Below are 12,733 nucleotides of genomic sequence, written 5' to 3' on the forward strand. Positions count from 1 at the left end.
AAGCCCAAACTGTATATTGCAGATACATATTAGAAATTATTTTTTAATGAACAGATTATTTGACATAAGAACTTAAATACAATTAAGTGTCAGTGCTAGTCATTGCAAGCTGTTAGAAATTTCCCATCATAAGCCAGCAGGAAAAACAAAGCAAAAATATCTGTCATCTTAAAAGTCAAAAATTAAAATATGACCTAAACTTATTAGCATATTTGAATATTAAGAATATAGTAATGGACTGAATTTGAACTCATTGTGATTGAAAAATGGTAAATAACATCTATTGACCTTGTGTTCCCTTACTGTAATTTAGAAAAAGCGTTCCTGTTTCTTGGGACTGTTGTTAGAGGTTTTTAGATCGGAGCATACCGTAATTTGGCTCTTTTCTAGATCCTAGATTTTTGTTGACTCTACATGCCTGGCAGTATTCAGGGCTTGTGTGGTCGGTAAAACTGAAGTCAGTTTTCTAACATTAAAAAAGCAATATCAATTTAAGAATTTATGCAGATATTTGTTTACAGTTTGTACATGATGACTCAATAGATATAGCTAAACATTCAGCTTAAATCAACCAGAAAAAAAAAAAGATGGAAAAATTGTTTTCTTTTTAATAATTAGACACAGAAAGCAAACTCAGAACACACTTTATTTGAGAAGAAAAGCAACCAAAGTAATTTAATCAGTCTTAAGAAGACTTTTCCCATAAAAGCCTTAAGTCCAATAAATCAGGATTAGCTTAAGTATCTCAGTCCGACAGGGAGCTCTTTCAGTCAGCCGTAAACGTTAACAAACTAGTACAGAATACTCTTTAGCCTTCACACCTAGTTGACAATTTAAACCCTAATTGTGGATAAATTAGAAAGCCTAACACATAAAAAAAAAAAAAACTCAAAATCAACCTTTTTCGGTTCATTCTCCATTAGTTTGTTCACAAACTTCATATTTAGCTTTCATCCTGTAAATGTTTCATTCAGTAGAGAATGAGGAGCTATCATGTTAATTTTTTTTTTTTTTAGAAGGCTCTAAATGGCTGGTTAGGCATGTATCCTAAATGAAGGAAAGATGTTTGAGCTTCTCTTTCAAGGAGAGCCAATTCCTTGACTGTCGGGGCCAGAACATCCACGTGGCCTTTATAGTTTCCGCCTGGGGAAGGATGACAGATTTATTAGTAAGGACCTTCAAAGCAGCAGATATCAGCAGATAGATGTAAATGGCTACATATACCTCCCAGAGCTCTGCGCTGTCCATAAGTCACTTTTCCATCAAACTCATCCACAGGGACTTTAATATCGGTGTCACACTGAGTGATGGTGCACTTCAGATGCTCCTCGATTTCTGACAGAAGCTGGAATAAGAGGGAAATGGGGAGCGATACATGACAAATGAGACAAACAGGTTTAAAAAAACAAAACAATCCATGGTGGCGAACCATTTCATACGGCATTTTGCCCACCTCTTTCTCGTTGTACCATATGGTGCATCCTCCGTCCTCCTTCAGGCGGGTGTTATAGCAGCCTCTGCCTCGGTTTGGGCAAACATGGTACCATACCTAAAAGAATGAAAGCTCCATTAAACAGAGTACAACAACCAGAATATTAGGATTTCTACGACCTAGATCACCTTTTCTTTTTCCATAGCAACCAGGGAGATAGCAAGACCCATTCTGCAAGTTAAAGAAAATACTATTAAACAAACAGTCTCTCACAAAGCACATGTAGATACTCTGAACTATTAAACATTTTGTAATGCAAAACCAAAAACATTTAATTAGTGTTTTTAGCTTTTGTGATCTATTCCAAAGACTTTTAAAGACTTTTACCTCTCAGCTCTCCCAACTCTGCCGATACGATGGACGTAGTTTTGCTTCTCATCAGGCAGGGTGACGTTAATCACTGCAGTTGGAGGTTTTAATGGAGGAACAGGAGCGATGTAAGAACAAAAGACAAAAATCTCTGATTTTTGGACATTAGATACGACAAAGAAATCAGTACCGTAAGGAACGCCGCTGATGTCGATTCCTCTCGCAGCCACATCGGTGCAGATCAGCAGCTTCACTTCTTTTCTCTATAAGCACCACATGGACTTTAGGGGTCTCTCAATTGGCTGTGCAAGCTAAACAGCATCAGAAGAACACATTCCATCTCTGGTTCCTCACCTTGAAGCGATCCAAGTTATTTTTTCGCTCATTCGGCTTTCGGTCGCCATGAAGGCAGACACAGGAAAACTGGTGACCTTTACTGTCTGGACCTGAGGAGAAAAATATTCCATTTTGTCATTAAGAATATGGTTTTAAATAAAATATCTACAGTGGTTGCTTAAATGGATATATTTGGCCACCTCCTCCTTGCTGGATGAAATACTGCTCCATGTTGTCGCAGTCGATCTTGGTGCGGCAGAAGATTATGGCCTGGTCCATTTTGTGCTCTTTGATGGCCCTGACCGCGTACTCGCCCTTCAGCATCTTGATAGCTTCTGACCACATTTCTAACCAGAAGTGAACAATAAAGATTATGTTTCTCCAATTACAAAAAAACAAAAGCGTTCCAGTGAGTCCTTACCTGGTGTATTGGCTCCAGGTCGAGTGTTATCTTTGGCATGAACTTCATCAGTCTACATAAAGGGAGAGCAAATCAGAGTAAAGAGCAGATGCCTCCTGCATCAACCTTTAACCCTTTCATTTATAGTCTGCCTTTCTTCTCACCTGGATGTGGTTTTTGCCGAGGCGCTCCCACAGTCGGTCGGCCTTCGGGTTGACAGGCACCACCACGTGGTGGACGGTCTCTGGGACAGAGTCCTCACCTTTCAGGTCGACCCAAGTAGGAAAATGCATGATGCGCTCAGAGAGCTTCTTCACGTCAAAAGAGTGCAGTGTGGCTGAGCACACAATGACCTGGGGAAAAAAAAAAATCGTTATTACATTACGTATTACATATTACAAGCTTTACCCAAAAAAACTTGGAAGCAGGTGGAAGGGTATTTAAGAAAACAGGTCAAATGAAAACTTTGAGTGAGTTAACCCTGCATTAAGAGATACTAAGGCTACGCCCTAACCCCTAAATCCCTCATTCGCAATGCATTCTGGGATATATCTGCTCATCTAGTGACGATGGGATGATCACTACTTTTCAAGGTGAATTGTGGGAAATTTGGAGTCCACTGTTTTTTTCATCCTCTAGACGTTCGGAAACTCCATTTAAATGGTGTAACCGCTATATAGTGCCCTATATAGCGGTTAGGGCGGACGCTTGGACACAGCCTCTGTTAAAGAAACAAATCTGAAAATGTCACTATGGTAACAGACTGTTACCATAGTGATGGATCTACTTCTAAAGTCGCTAGGCCTTACAAAGCAAACTTTAAAATATCTTGCAAGAGGAGAGGATTACTCAGCTTAAATCTACCGTAATCTGATCCCACTCAGATTTCCTTATCAGGTTCATTTTATTTTAAAATTGCATGCTTTGCTTTCTATTTTAAGAATTCAATTTCCATGCAGCTCTAAAGGACAAAAGTAAAAATAAATGATGTGATAGTAAATGAGTCTAAACTAGATCTAAGCATGAATGGTTCACATGTTTAGACTTTCACTACATGCTAAAACAGCAATTTGATAAAGTTCAGGAAAGAAAGAAGAAAAACACTTTCCTTTTTCTGTTTTTACAGAGGGGTAACTGTTAAGTTGTGTCTTTTTTTAAAGCACAATGATTTCAATACTAGATCCACAAACATCATATAAATAACTTGGACCATGTAGATAGAAATGTGTACTTTATATAACCATTTTAAATTAAGTTGGTGCTCTTGGATTTCAATAATTGCACAAATAGGTAACCTAAAAAGAAAACACTATTTATGTTTACAGTAAGCTTCACACAGGTGTGGTGTATGTTTTACAAAATATTTCATTACAAGTTTGAAATTGAAAGATAGAAGTAGAAGGCCGCAGATAATGTGACCAAAAGGTTTTGATTCTAAATTGCCTGCAGGAATATCTGAGATATAAATGCTCTTCAACAGGGTGGATTCCTGTCCTGCATATAGGAAGCTTGCAGCGCTGTGACTGCTTTACATTTAATTTGGTGAAAGCATAAGGAGAATATTTCTAAGAAAAGAAAAATAGCAATAATAAGTAATTAAAGACGGAAAAATATGGATGTATTTAAAAGGGATTTAAGATGACTTTAATATTTAGAGCTTTGTTTAAACCTTTTTTTTTGTTTTTCTTATTCTCCTCAGGAGTATAAAGACACACTGCAATCTCATTTTAGCCTTTAATTAACTAAATACTAATGCAAAAGGGAGCAAAATGTGGATTCATCCTCATGTATATCTTCTTGGAAATATTCAACAATAACAATAAAATAATGACACAATTTCCAAATATCATGCAATCCGGCCTAGGGGTGTAGTGTGAATTATGATTTTTTTAAATGCACCACCAACGCCAACCATTGTTATCTTTAATAATACCTGCAGTCTCTTGCCATCAGAGGTGACCTGAGGGATTTGTTTATGGATCCTGTTGATAAAGTCGGTATATCCAGCTGATAGGAGACCATCCTGAAGACAAGGGGAACCATACAACAGAAGGAAACTTCATGAATGTTGTCATAATACTTAAAAAAATCAAATTACTCAAGGGTAGGACTTAATCCTTTTAAGTAAAAAAAAAAAATCGATTCTAATTTCCCGATGTGTAACACGTACACACTCATCCAGGACCAGGAAACGGACTTGGGAGAGACAGAGTTTTCCGGTGGAAACAAGGTCATCCAGTCTTCCAGGTGTTCCTACCACTATATCAACCTGATAACAGGATCACACACAAAAAAAGTCAGAAAAAAAAAAAAACACATTGAAACAAACATTTTATCTCCCCATCTGTATTTTTCTTCTTCTCCCATTTATTAAACCTATCAATCTTGTGTGTGTCACATACCCCCTGCTCCAGAATTGCTAACTGCTCTTTGGCTGGAACCCCCCCAATCACCAGAAGCTCCCTGTAGACACAGATGGAGGAATTTCAAACATTGCTGTCAGGATAACAGTACTCAACATTCTGGCTCCATCTACTGGCAGGAATAAGGAATTACAAAAAAAAAGAAAGAAAACTTGCCTCTTTCCAAATGATCTGCTAAACAGAAATGTATTTTTATACAACACCTACCACCTTTCTCAGTCCTACCTTAGTTTGGGATTTTCCACATATTTCTTAAAGTGCTTCACATTGTTGAAGGTTTGCTCTGCCAGCTCTTTGGACGGCTCAATAATTAAAGCTTTGGGTAAGTTAGTCGAAGTTTTCACTTGAGTCACTTTGGCACTGCCTGCAATTTAACGTGTTTGTCACCAATAAATCTGAGTTTCCATTTAAAATGTACAAACATGGAATGCTTTTCAGGTCTACTATACCTGTCTGGGAGGATTTGATTGTGTGACCGTCTGGTGCCTGATCTAAGGCGACAAACCCAGCTTTAGGGGGGTTTTTAAAGTCTTCCCCTCCAAAGTTGAACTTCAGCTCAGCGTTCTAGCAGAAAGAAAAGATAATCAGCTTGTAAGATGCAAAGCTTTCATCGCAATTGCTCTGGCTGTTTGTCTACTATCTGCGTGATATGTTCTCGGTGGATACCTTTAAGACACAAGCAGCGAAAAAACCTTGATTCACCACATTTGGAGGGATGTCAAAAGCCACTCCCAGGTCGATCCCTTGAAAATGAGAAACCCCAACATGTTATTAACAAACAACAACTCCACAACTTTTCTATTCAATTGGGATCTATAGCTTAAGAATTAAGCTGTACCATTTTTAGAGAAGGAGATCTGCCCTTTATCTAAATCCAGGTAGCATCCGATAGTGTCGTGCATGGTAAATTCCTGTAAACAAAAATAAGGCAGACAATACAAAAAATAAAAGAGATGAACAAAAATATAACAAACAAACAAAAACAAAAATCACAGGAATGATTCCTACCTCCCCGTAGCTGTCAAACTGCTTGTTATTGGATTTCTTTCCAGTTCCACCGAAACCAAAACCAAACTTATCAGTTCCTGAGTTAAAAAAACAACAATACAGATTTTGGGTTCAGGTCCTGCAAATCCAAGATGGTGCTCTGTGATTTGCAGAGTGAGGATTTTTGAACAGAATACCTAAATCCAGAGCAGCTTGACCAGTAGACCAACCCACGCGGCAAAGTCCCTGGTCATGGCAAGTCACCTCATAGTAATACTTCCCTATAAATATCGAATGCAAAATAAATCATTCATTAAAAGTAGATTTTTTCCATTGGAACATTTTGGGGAATCATTCTAATCACTTTTACACACCTTTGGTCACTCCTTTGGTGGAGCGACAGCCATGCCACTCTTTGAACTCCCTGCTCTGGCAGCACATTCCGTCAGGACCGATTGCTGAGCAGAGAAACACAATAATGCATGCTGAAAATGATGAAGCTGCATCCTAATATTCTGTAATTTAATCTGTTGTGTTGAATACTGATTACTTTACTGAAGCTTCTCTTACCAAAGGCTGGGCTACGATCATATGGATTCATCTGCCAGGTGTTGAAAACTAGGATAAAGCAAGACTTATGAGCAACTGAATAATAGATTAGTTATATATTTAGGCTTTAGATAAGTGTTGTAATATTACAGCAGAATTTTGTAATATTGCAGCATCTTACTTGGACCCCCAGTTTTGACAGAAGCTCTGCCCTTCTTGCCCTCCTGCTGATCCTTTAGGGTCTCATAGACTATCTGGATGACTGGGATACTGAAGGCCTGGTGACCAAACAGGAGGAAATAGAACTGGCCCATGAACCTGAGCTACCGAAACTCAGCCTGGTTTATTTTTTAGCAACAAATAAAATAATAAAATCATTATATTTTAATAAGAGGGATGGCTATACTTACCCCTGTCTTTCCACTACCAGTTTCTGCTGCCTTTAATGAGAGAAAAGAAAAATTAGAGTTAGCAACACGTTTCCACTAACTATGAAAAAAAAAATTATACAAAAATATAGTTGGAACAGATGATTATTTTGCTTATGGATTCATCTGTTGATAATTTTTTTCAGTTAAGAATGGTAAAAGGTTTTGTAAAAGAAGTGTTTTTAGTGAGAATAAACCAGGTGAAAATAAAACTATTGCACTTGAGTTCTGGATAGAGAATGTTGATAGACAAAAAAAGGTTTTTCATAAGTAAGTGTGCAGGTGGCGCTGTGGTAAGCACACATGACACATGAATAGAGGCCTTAGTCCTCAATGCGGGTGGCCCGGGTTCCAATTCGACCTGCGGTCCTTTGCCGCATGCATCTCCCCCTCTCTCATACCCCCTTTCCTGTCAGCCTACTGTCGAAAAATGAGCCACTAGTGCCGTAAAAAAAAAGAAAAAAAGAAGCCTTTTCATCTTAAATGCAGATCGTTTTTAAATCTTTTTCTTTACAATTTTGGTGTAATCGCTAAAAGCATGTTTTAGAGTCTCTATATTCCAGTTACGATTGATCGATTACTAAATCAGTTCCAATTGTTGCAGCACTATATATGTAGAGATTACATAATTTTCTAATATTTAACCTCAAACAGTTTTATAGGATTTTATGAAAAAGCCATTCACAAAGGCATGCCTAATTGTTGGGCTGAAGGATCCTGAGTCATCATTTTTCAGATCTCCTCTATTCACATTTAACTCACTATGATACACTTAAATAACATCCAGTGCAATCAATTGCCTTCTGCTGCTTTGTGAAGGTCTGTGATGTTTAGTTGTGAACAAATAGCATCATATTTACCAAATAACACAGTAGACGGGTTAGAAGTAAATTTTTGGATGTGTTTAAAGGGCTAAATCAGGGGTCTTCAACATTTTCCAGGCCAAAGACCCTCAAACTGATGCCGAGATGGAGCAGGATTCCCTAATTGTACCGGTATATATCATATGAAATTATATCAAACTGGTCCTATAGTCACTCTATTACAGATGGAGTAATGTAACGAAAGTAATTTCTCCCTGGGATGATTATTGTTAATATGTATGTGACGTATTGTGATGAACGGTTGTACTGAAACTGAAATTTCAATTGCAATGTAAATTGTAGTTGACAATAAAGAAGTTTGATTGATTGATTATATTGATAAAAGTATTTCTGATCCGGATTCCTGGTTGATGGGACAGGTGTTGTGAATGAAACAGTGCCCAGCCTTAAAGAGCTCCTGTGCGTCGCTGAATGTGTGCATTGAAGACTGAAAGACATCTACTGCCTCCATTTATCGGTTAACTTCAGTGTGTTGAATCCATGTTAATGTGTATCTAAAGACATTTCAATTAGTGGAAAAAATTGCAGAGGGGAATTAAAAAACAGAGAGTCTAACCAAAATTTTTGCAACCCCCACACAATACTTCTGTGGACCCCCTGTTGAAGACCTAAGGGCTAACTTATGAAATAAAGGGTAGCAGCATCATATTTTAAGTTGTCTTTTCTTCATTATGGACAGATATGCTGGTCAGATTTGACAGAAAATGTCTAGAGCTAAATGGAGGACAAACCTCTACTGTATCTATGTGTATCCATGTCCTGAAATTGATCAATTAAAGTTTAAAAATTAATCACACAATCTTTAGGAAGACAACAACTAGTGATCACACATAATTCATGTCCAGTCTGACTGAGATTGTGCCATCTAGTGAGGCCGTTCAGGGTTAAAAAGTCAGATCATAGATGTGCACATCCATGAAGAATTGAAATTGAAGGTATTCAATTATTTTGCCACTTAATATTTTTCACATAATAATTCAAAGGCAAAATCTGCAGCAGTACAAAAGATGCAAATGCTTTTCCAAGCCGTCGCAGCTTACCATGAGAACATCCCCTCCACCAAGAATCAGGGGAATTGACTCCGCTTGGATGTCTGTTGGCAACCTGTCATTAAACCATTAAAACTATAAGTATATTCTCCACGGATAAAATGACAAAGAATGAGCAGAACATGTGGATGATTTGGCAGATAGTGTAATGCAACTCACAGCCAATCCATCTCCTCCACAGCCTGCGCGATTTCAGGCATAACTCCCATTTCTGCGTTTGGAAAAAAACACAAATTAGTGTTTCAGAAGGAAAGTCTGGTTCTTAACAACCATTTGGTGCTCAAATAATTAGTCAATATGAGGAAACGAGTAAGTCTAACATGAAAAACTTACCCGAAAAAGCTGCCATCTTTGCTGCAATCAGATGGACCAAATCGGATGTGATGTGTTCAGAATGGACCCAGTCGGTGCAACCGGATTAACAGAACGTCAGAACAGTATAACGACAAGAGTTCCGCAGTATCATCAATATGGTTTGAAATGGTTAAACATAAGCAAACAAAAGACACACAAATTTATGTATAAATTTGATATTGTGCTATGCAAAGCGTATACTCACAAAAAAATCCCCACAAAATATAAATTCAGGGGTAAGTAATGCGTTGAAGCTGTGTGGTCCTGCTGTATTTTTGTCCCTCTCTGCTTACCGTAGCGGATATTTCTGACAGCTGTGGCAATCATGGCCGAGGATAACTTAATGGAAGACGAAGAGGAAAACATTTTGTACGATTTACTGGTTATTACGGAATGGCCACCAGAAACTGACACGCAGGTTGGTCACCTAAAGAATCATAGTTAATTGTCGCAAGTTTCGTCCTTTCTTTTAAACGTTACCTGTTAAGAAACCATACAGAAAGCGGTCTGAACCCTGTCAGCAGAGCAAAGCCACGTAGCAGAAACGCTGGACAAGTTCTCCTCAGAAGCTCTGCAGTAAAATAATAAAACGTTTTTTTCCATCTATGCCCCTACTTTCTGATGTATAGATGTATGGCTGATTAGTTGCAGAGAGTTTCAAACATTTATCGCACTTATTTCTGCAAATTTGGGAGGAACGTTTAAAAGAGTCAATATCTGTAATAAATGCATGCGGTTAAAGTGTAATATGTGCATGCATATGTTTGAAATTGAACATATTTGATTTTATGGTTTAACATTGAGCCCTAAACTGTATGATTTTTTTTTTTTTTTTCATGTAATGTACCTACATTTGCTTTGATTTATATCTATATAGCAATATAAAAGGTCCTGAGAGTTTTTAGTGCATTATGGGTAATGACAAATGTTCAATTCTGTTCCTTTCAGTTACGGGGCAACAAGGAGTACAGCACATCTGTAATTGCAAAAGCAGTGACAGGTGAGTACCTTATATTGCTTAATTGTCTTATTAAACCTACACACTATCAGTGTTGTAATAAGCAAACCTGCTAAAAAAATGGTATTTATATTATCACATTTAGGGGCAAACCTCCCCGTAATAAAATAATAAATAAAAAAAATGACCTAATATGCATCCTCCAGAATGGATGGTGGCAATGGTGGTGAGGTTTATCAATTTGCTGCCTTGCTCACAATACAAAAAAGTTTCCTCACTATGTGGCTGCATGATATTAGGAAAACCTTGAATATGTGAGAATGTTGTGAGAGTGTCAGGAAAAAAAATATGGTTCAATATTATGCAACAAAAATGCAGGGCACTGTGTATAATGGGTGACACTTTTTATCTAGATTGACAAATATGCCAGAGAAATGTTTTAAACAAGGGGGATCAACAGGGGGTCCACAACCCCTAGTGGAGTCCATGGAGGTACTGCATGGGGGTTGTGAAAGTTTTGGTTGATAAGACTTTTTTTTTTTTTTTTATATTCCCCCCCTGCATTTTTTTTCCACTAATTCAAATGTTTTTAAATACATATTAACATGAATTCAACACACTGTAGTAAACAGATAAATGGAGGCAGAAAATGTCTTTCAGTCATCAATGCACACATTCAGCGACACACAGGAGCTCTTTTAAAGCTGGGCACCGTTTCATTCACAACACCTGTCCCATCAACCAGGCATCATAATAATCCCAGAGCGAAATTACTTTCGTTAATAACACCATCTGTCATAGAGTGACTATATGACCAGTTTGATATAACACAATTTCATACAATATATATAATTAGGGGGTCCCCGCTCTATCTCGCCATCAGTTTGGGGGTCTTTGGCCATGTGAGGCATGTCTGTTAATCTGATGCAAAAGATGTTTAAATGTGCATTTAGTTTTCAGTAAAATTTCATTTTTAAAATGCTCTTTTAGGTTGTTTTTATTTTTATATTTGTAAACTTATTCTTTAGTGACTTCAGTACCATAAGTGGTTAACTGATTTTATTGTTTTTTTCTCTTTTTTTTGTATTTTACCAATGAAAACTTTTACAAAACAGCTATTCTAAAATAAAGGTTTGACACAATCAATCCCATAACACTTAATACACTATATGCCAGTACTGGGCCACACCAGCAAATCCATATATGAATGATGCAAATCATTTCTAATGCTACTAGTGCATAAACATATTGAAGAAGCTTTGCTGGGCCTTGTTGAAGTTTATGTTGCCTGATCCATCAACAAATTGGACTTAATAGATTTAGAATTGGGTGTCATGAAAGCTCCTGTATACAAGTAGACAGATACTTTTAGCAATATAGGGTATAAACTTCAGAAGAGCAAGCAAATATTATTCCAACCTTATTTCCTATTTAAAAAAAAAAAAGAATCTTAACTCCTGAAAGAATCTTTATTTTGAAGTAGGAGCACGCTTGACGTGGCTATAACACTGGTTAAAGGTTTAGCAGAATGGGATGTAGTTGTTGAAATGTAGTTTAACTGTGGTTATTGTTCCACAGGACCGCTCCGATTGCTCCTTCACTATTTGTGGTATAGGTAAGTTTGTCTTTGATGTCAGCTCTAAAACTCTGTTGTGACTTCTGTATTAACTTTTACTGCATATTGCCAAATGTTTGAGGAAAGAATATCTTAATTTGTGAATTATTATTTGTATTTCAAGCTCTGACAGAAGGCTGGAAAACTATAACAATGAACACCATAAAAATTTAAACAGATAAATAGAAATTGAACAAATATAATAAATAAATGCATAAATAAATCTGTTTTTGTTTTCATGTTAAGTCTAAGAGCCAAACTTATGGCTTGACTTGATAAACTGTGTTTATAATCAAACTAGCTAATCTTGCTTGAGATTTCATGTTAGGTAAACAGAATTTTAAAATGTTCCTGTTCTAGAAACACATCAAGCTTCTGCATGCAGGTTTTCTTTTCTCCACGTTTCTCTTTCTTTACCTTTAAGCTCATATAGCTGCAGATAACTGCTTCTCTTATTAGAAGTTCTGTAGATAATTTCACTACAAATAAGTTTTGGCTCTAATCGAGAATGTAAATAAACGTTCAAATGTGAACATGCTTTTTTTAATTTTAAAGAAGTGCTCTGTCAATTGATAAATTACGGATTTGAAAATATCGTTGAACTTTTGCAGATGTTTCTGTCCTTAATATATTCCCTCTCTCAGACTTAAAGCTGTGAGTAACTGTTTAAACCTTGGGCTACCCCCTCTTCGGCTTAGTTTTTGCATATTTCATTACATAGAAAACATCCAGTCTATTAGGCCCATGCTGCTTTGCATGATGTGCATTTTCACCATTATTGGAAATAAGGGAATTCTCACCAAGGCCGCTCTTTCAATACTACCCACTGCCTGCTAGAATACATTAAAGCAGCTGTCAGTCTTTAAAGCAGTGAGCTTTGTAATGCTTTAGCTCAAGGCCTTCTTATCCTCCCAGCAGGTAGCTCGCTAACACCATCAATAACCATGAT

The 12,733-nt window shown here is 37.2% G+C and overlaps 2 protein-coding genes across 2 annotated transcripts in view; one reads left to right on the forward strand and one right to left on the reverse strand.

The window, feature by feature from the left end:
* Positions 1 to 908: 908 nt before the first annotated feature.
* ddx1 (DEAD/H-box helicase 1) lies at positions 909 to 9,245 on the reverse strand. Its single transcript, XM_015392236.1, has 26 exons — positions 9,191 to 9,245; positions 9,017 to 9,068; positions 8,849 to 8,912; positions 6,907 to 6,936; positions 6,678 to 6,774; positions 6,518 to 6,565; positions 6,322 to 6,405; positions 6,145 to 6,228; positions 5,969 to 6,045; positions 5,799 to 5,871; positions 5,627 to 5,703; positions 5,410 to 5,524; positions 5,186 to 5,324; positions 4,940 to 5,000; positions 4,708 to 4,806; positions 4,471 to 4,560; positions 2,702 to 2,890; positions 2,559 to 2,610; positions 2,338 to 2,484; positions 2,156 to 2,247; positions 1,992 to 2,064; positions 1,820 to 1,892; positions 1,621 to 1,663; positions 1,454 to 1,549; positions 1,225 to 1,345; positions 909 to 1,143 (listed from the first exon to the last, which is right to left on the reverse strand). Exons 1-26 carry the CDS (start codon positions 9,204 to 9,206, stop codon positions 1,013 to 1,015), a joined length of 2,223 nt encoding a protein of 740 aa, XP_015247722.1. The 5' UTR covers positions 9,207 to 9,245; the 3' UTR covers positions 909 to 1,012.
* A 251-nt stretch (positions 9,246 to 9,496) lies between these two features.
* Positions 9,497 to 12,733, forward strand: part of nbas (neuroblastoma amplified sequence) — a 230,152-nt gene continuing 226,915 nt past the window's right edge. Inside the window, exons 1-3 of the mRNA XM_015392244.1 lie at positions 9,497 to 9,629; positions 10,160 to 10,211; positions 11,748 to 11,784. Of these exons, the coding sequence (XP_015247730.1) occupies positions 9,537 to 9,629; positions 10,160 to 10,211; positions 11,748 to 11,784 (182 nt within the window). The 5' untranslated portion in view covers positions 9,497 to 9,536. The remainder of the gene's footprint in view (positions 9,630 to 10,159; positions 10,212 to 11,747; positions 11,785 to 12,733) is intronic.

Source organism: Cyprinodon variegatus, unplaced genomic scaffold (genome assembly GCF_000732505.1).
Source record: "Cyprinodon variegatus isolate N-32 unplaced genomic scaffold, C_variegatus-1.0 Scaffold581, whole genome shotgun sequence".
NCBI classification, from domain to species: domain Eukaryota; kingdom Metazoa; phylum Chordata; class Actinopteri; order Cyprinodontiformes; family Cyprinodontidae; genus Cyprinodon; species Cyprinodon variegatus.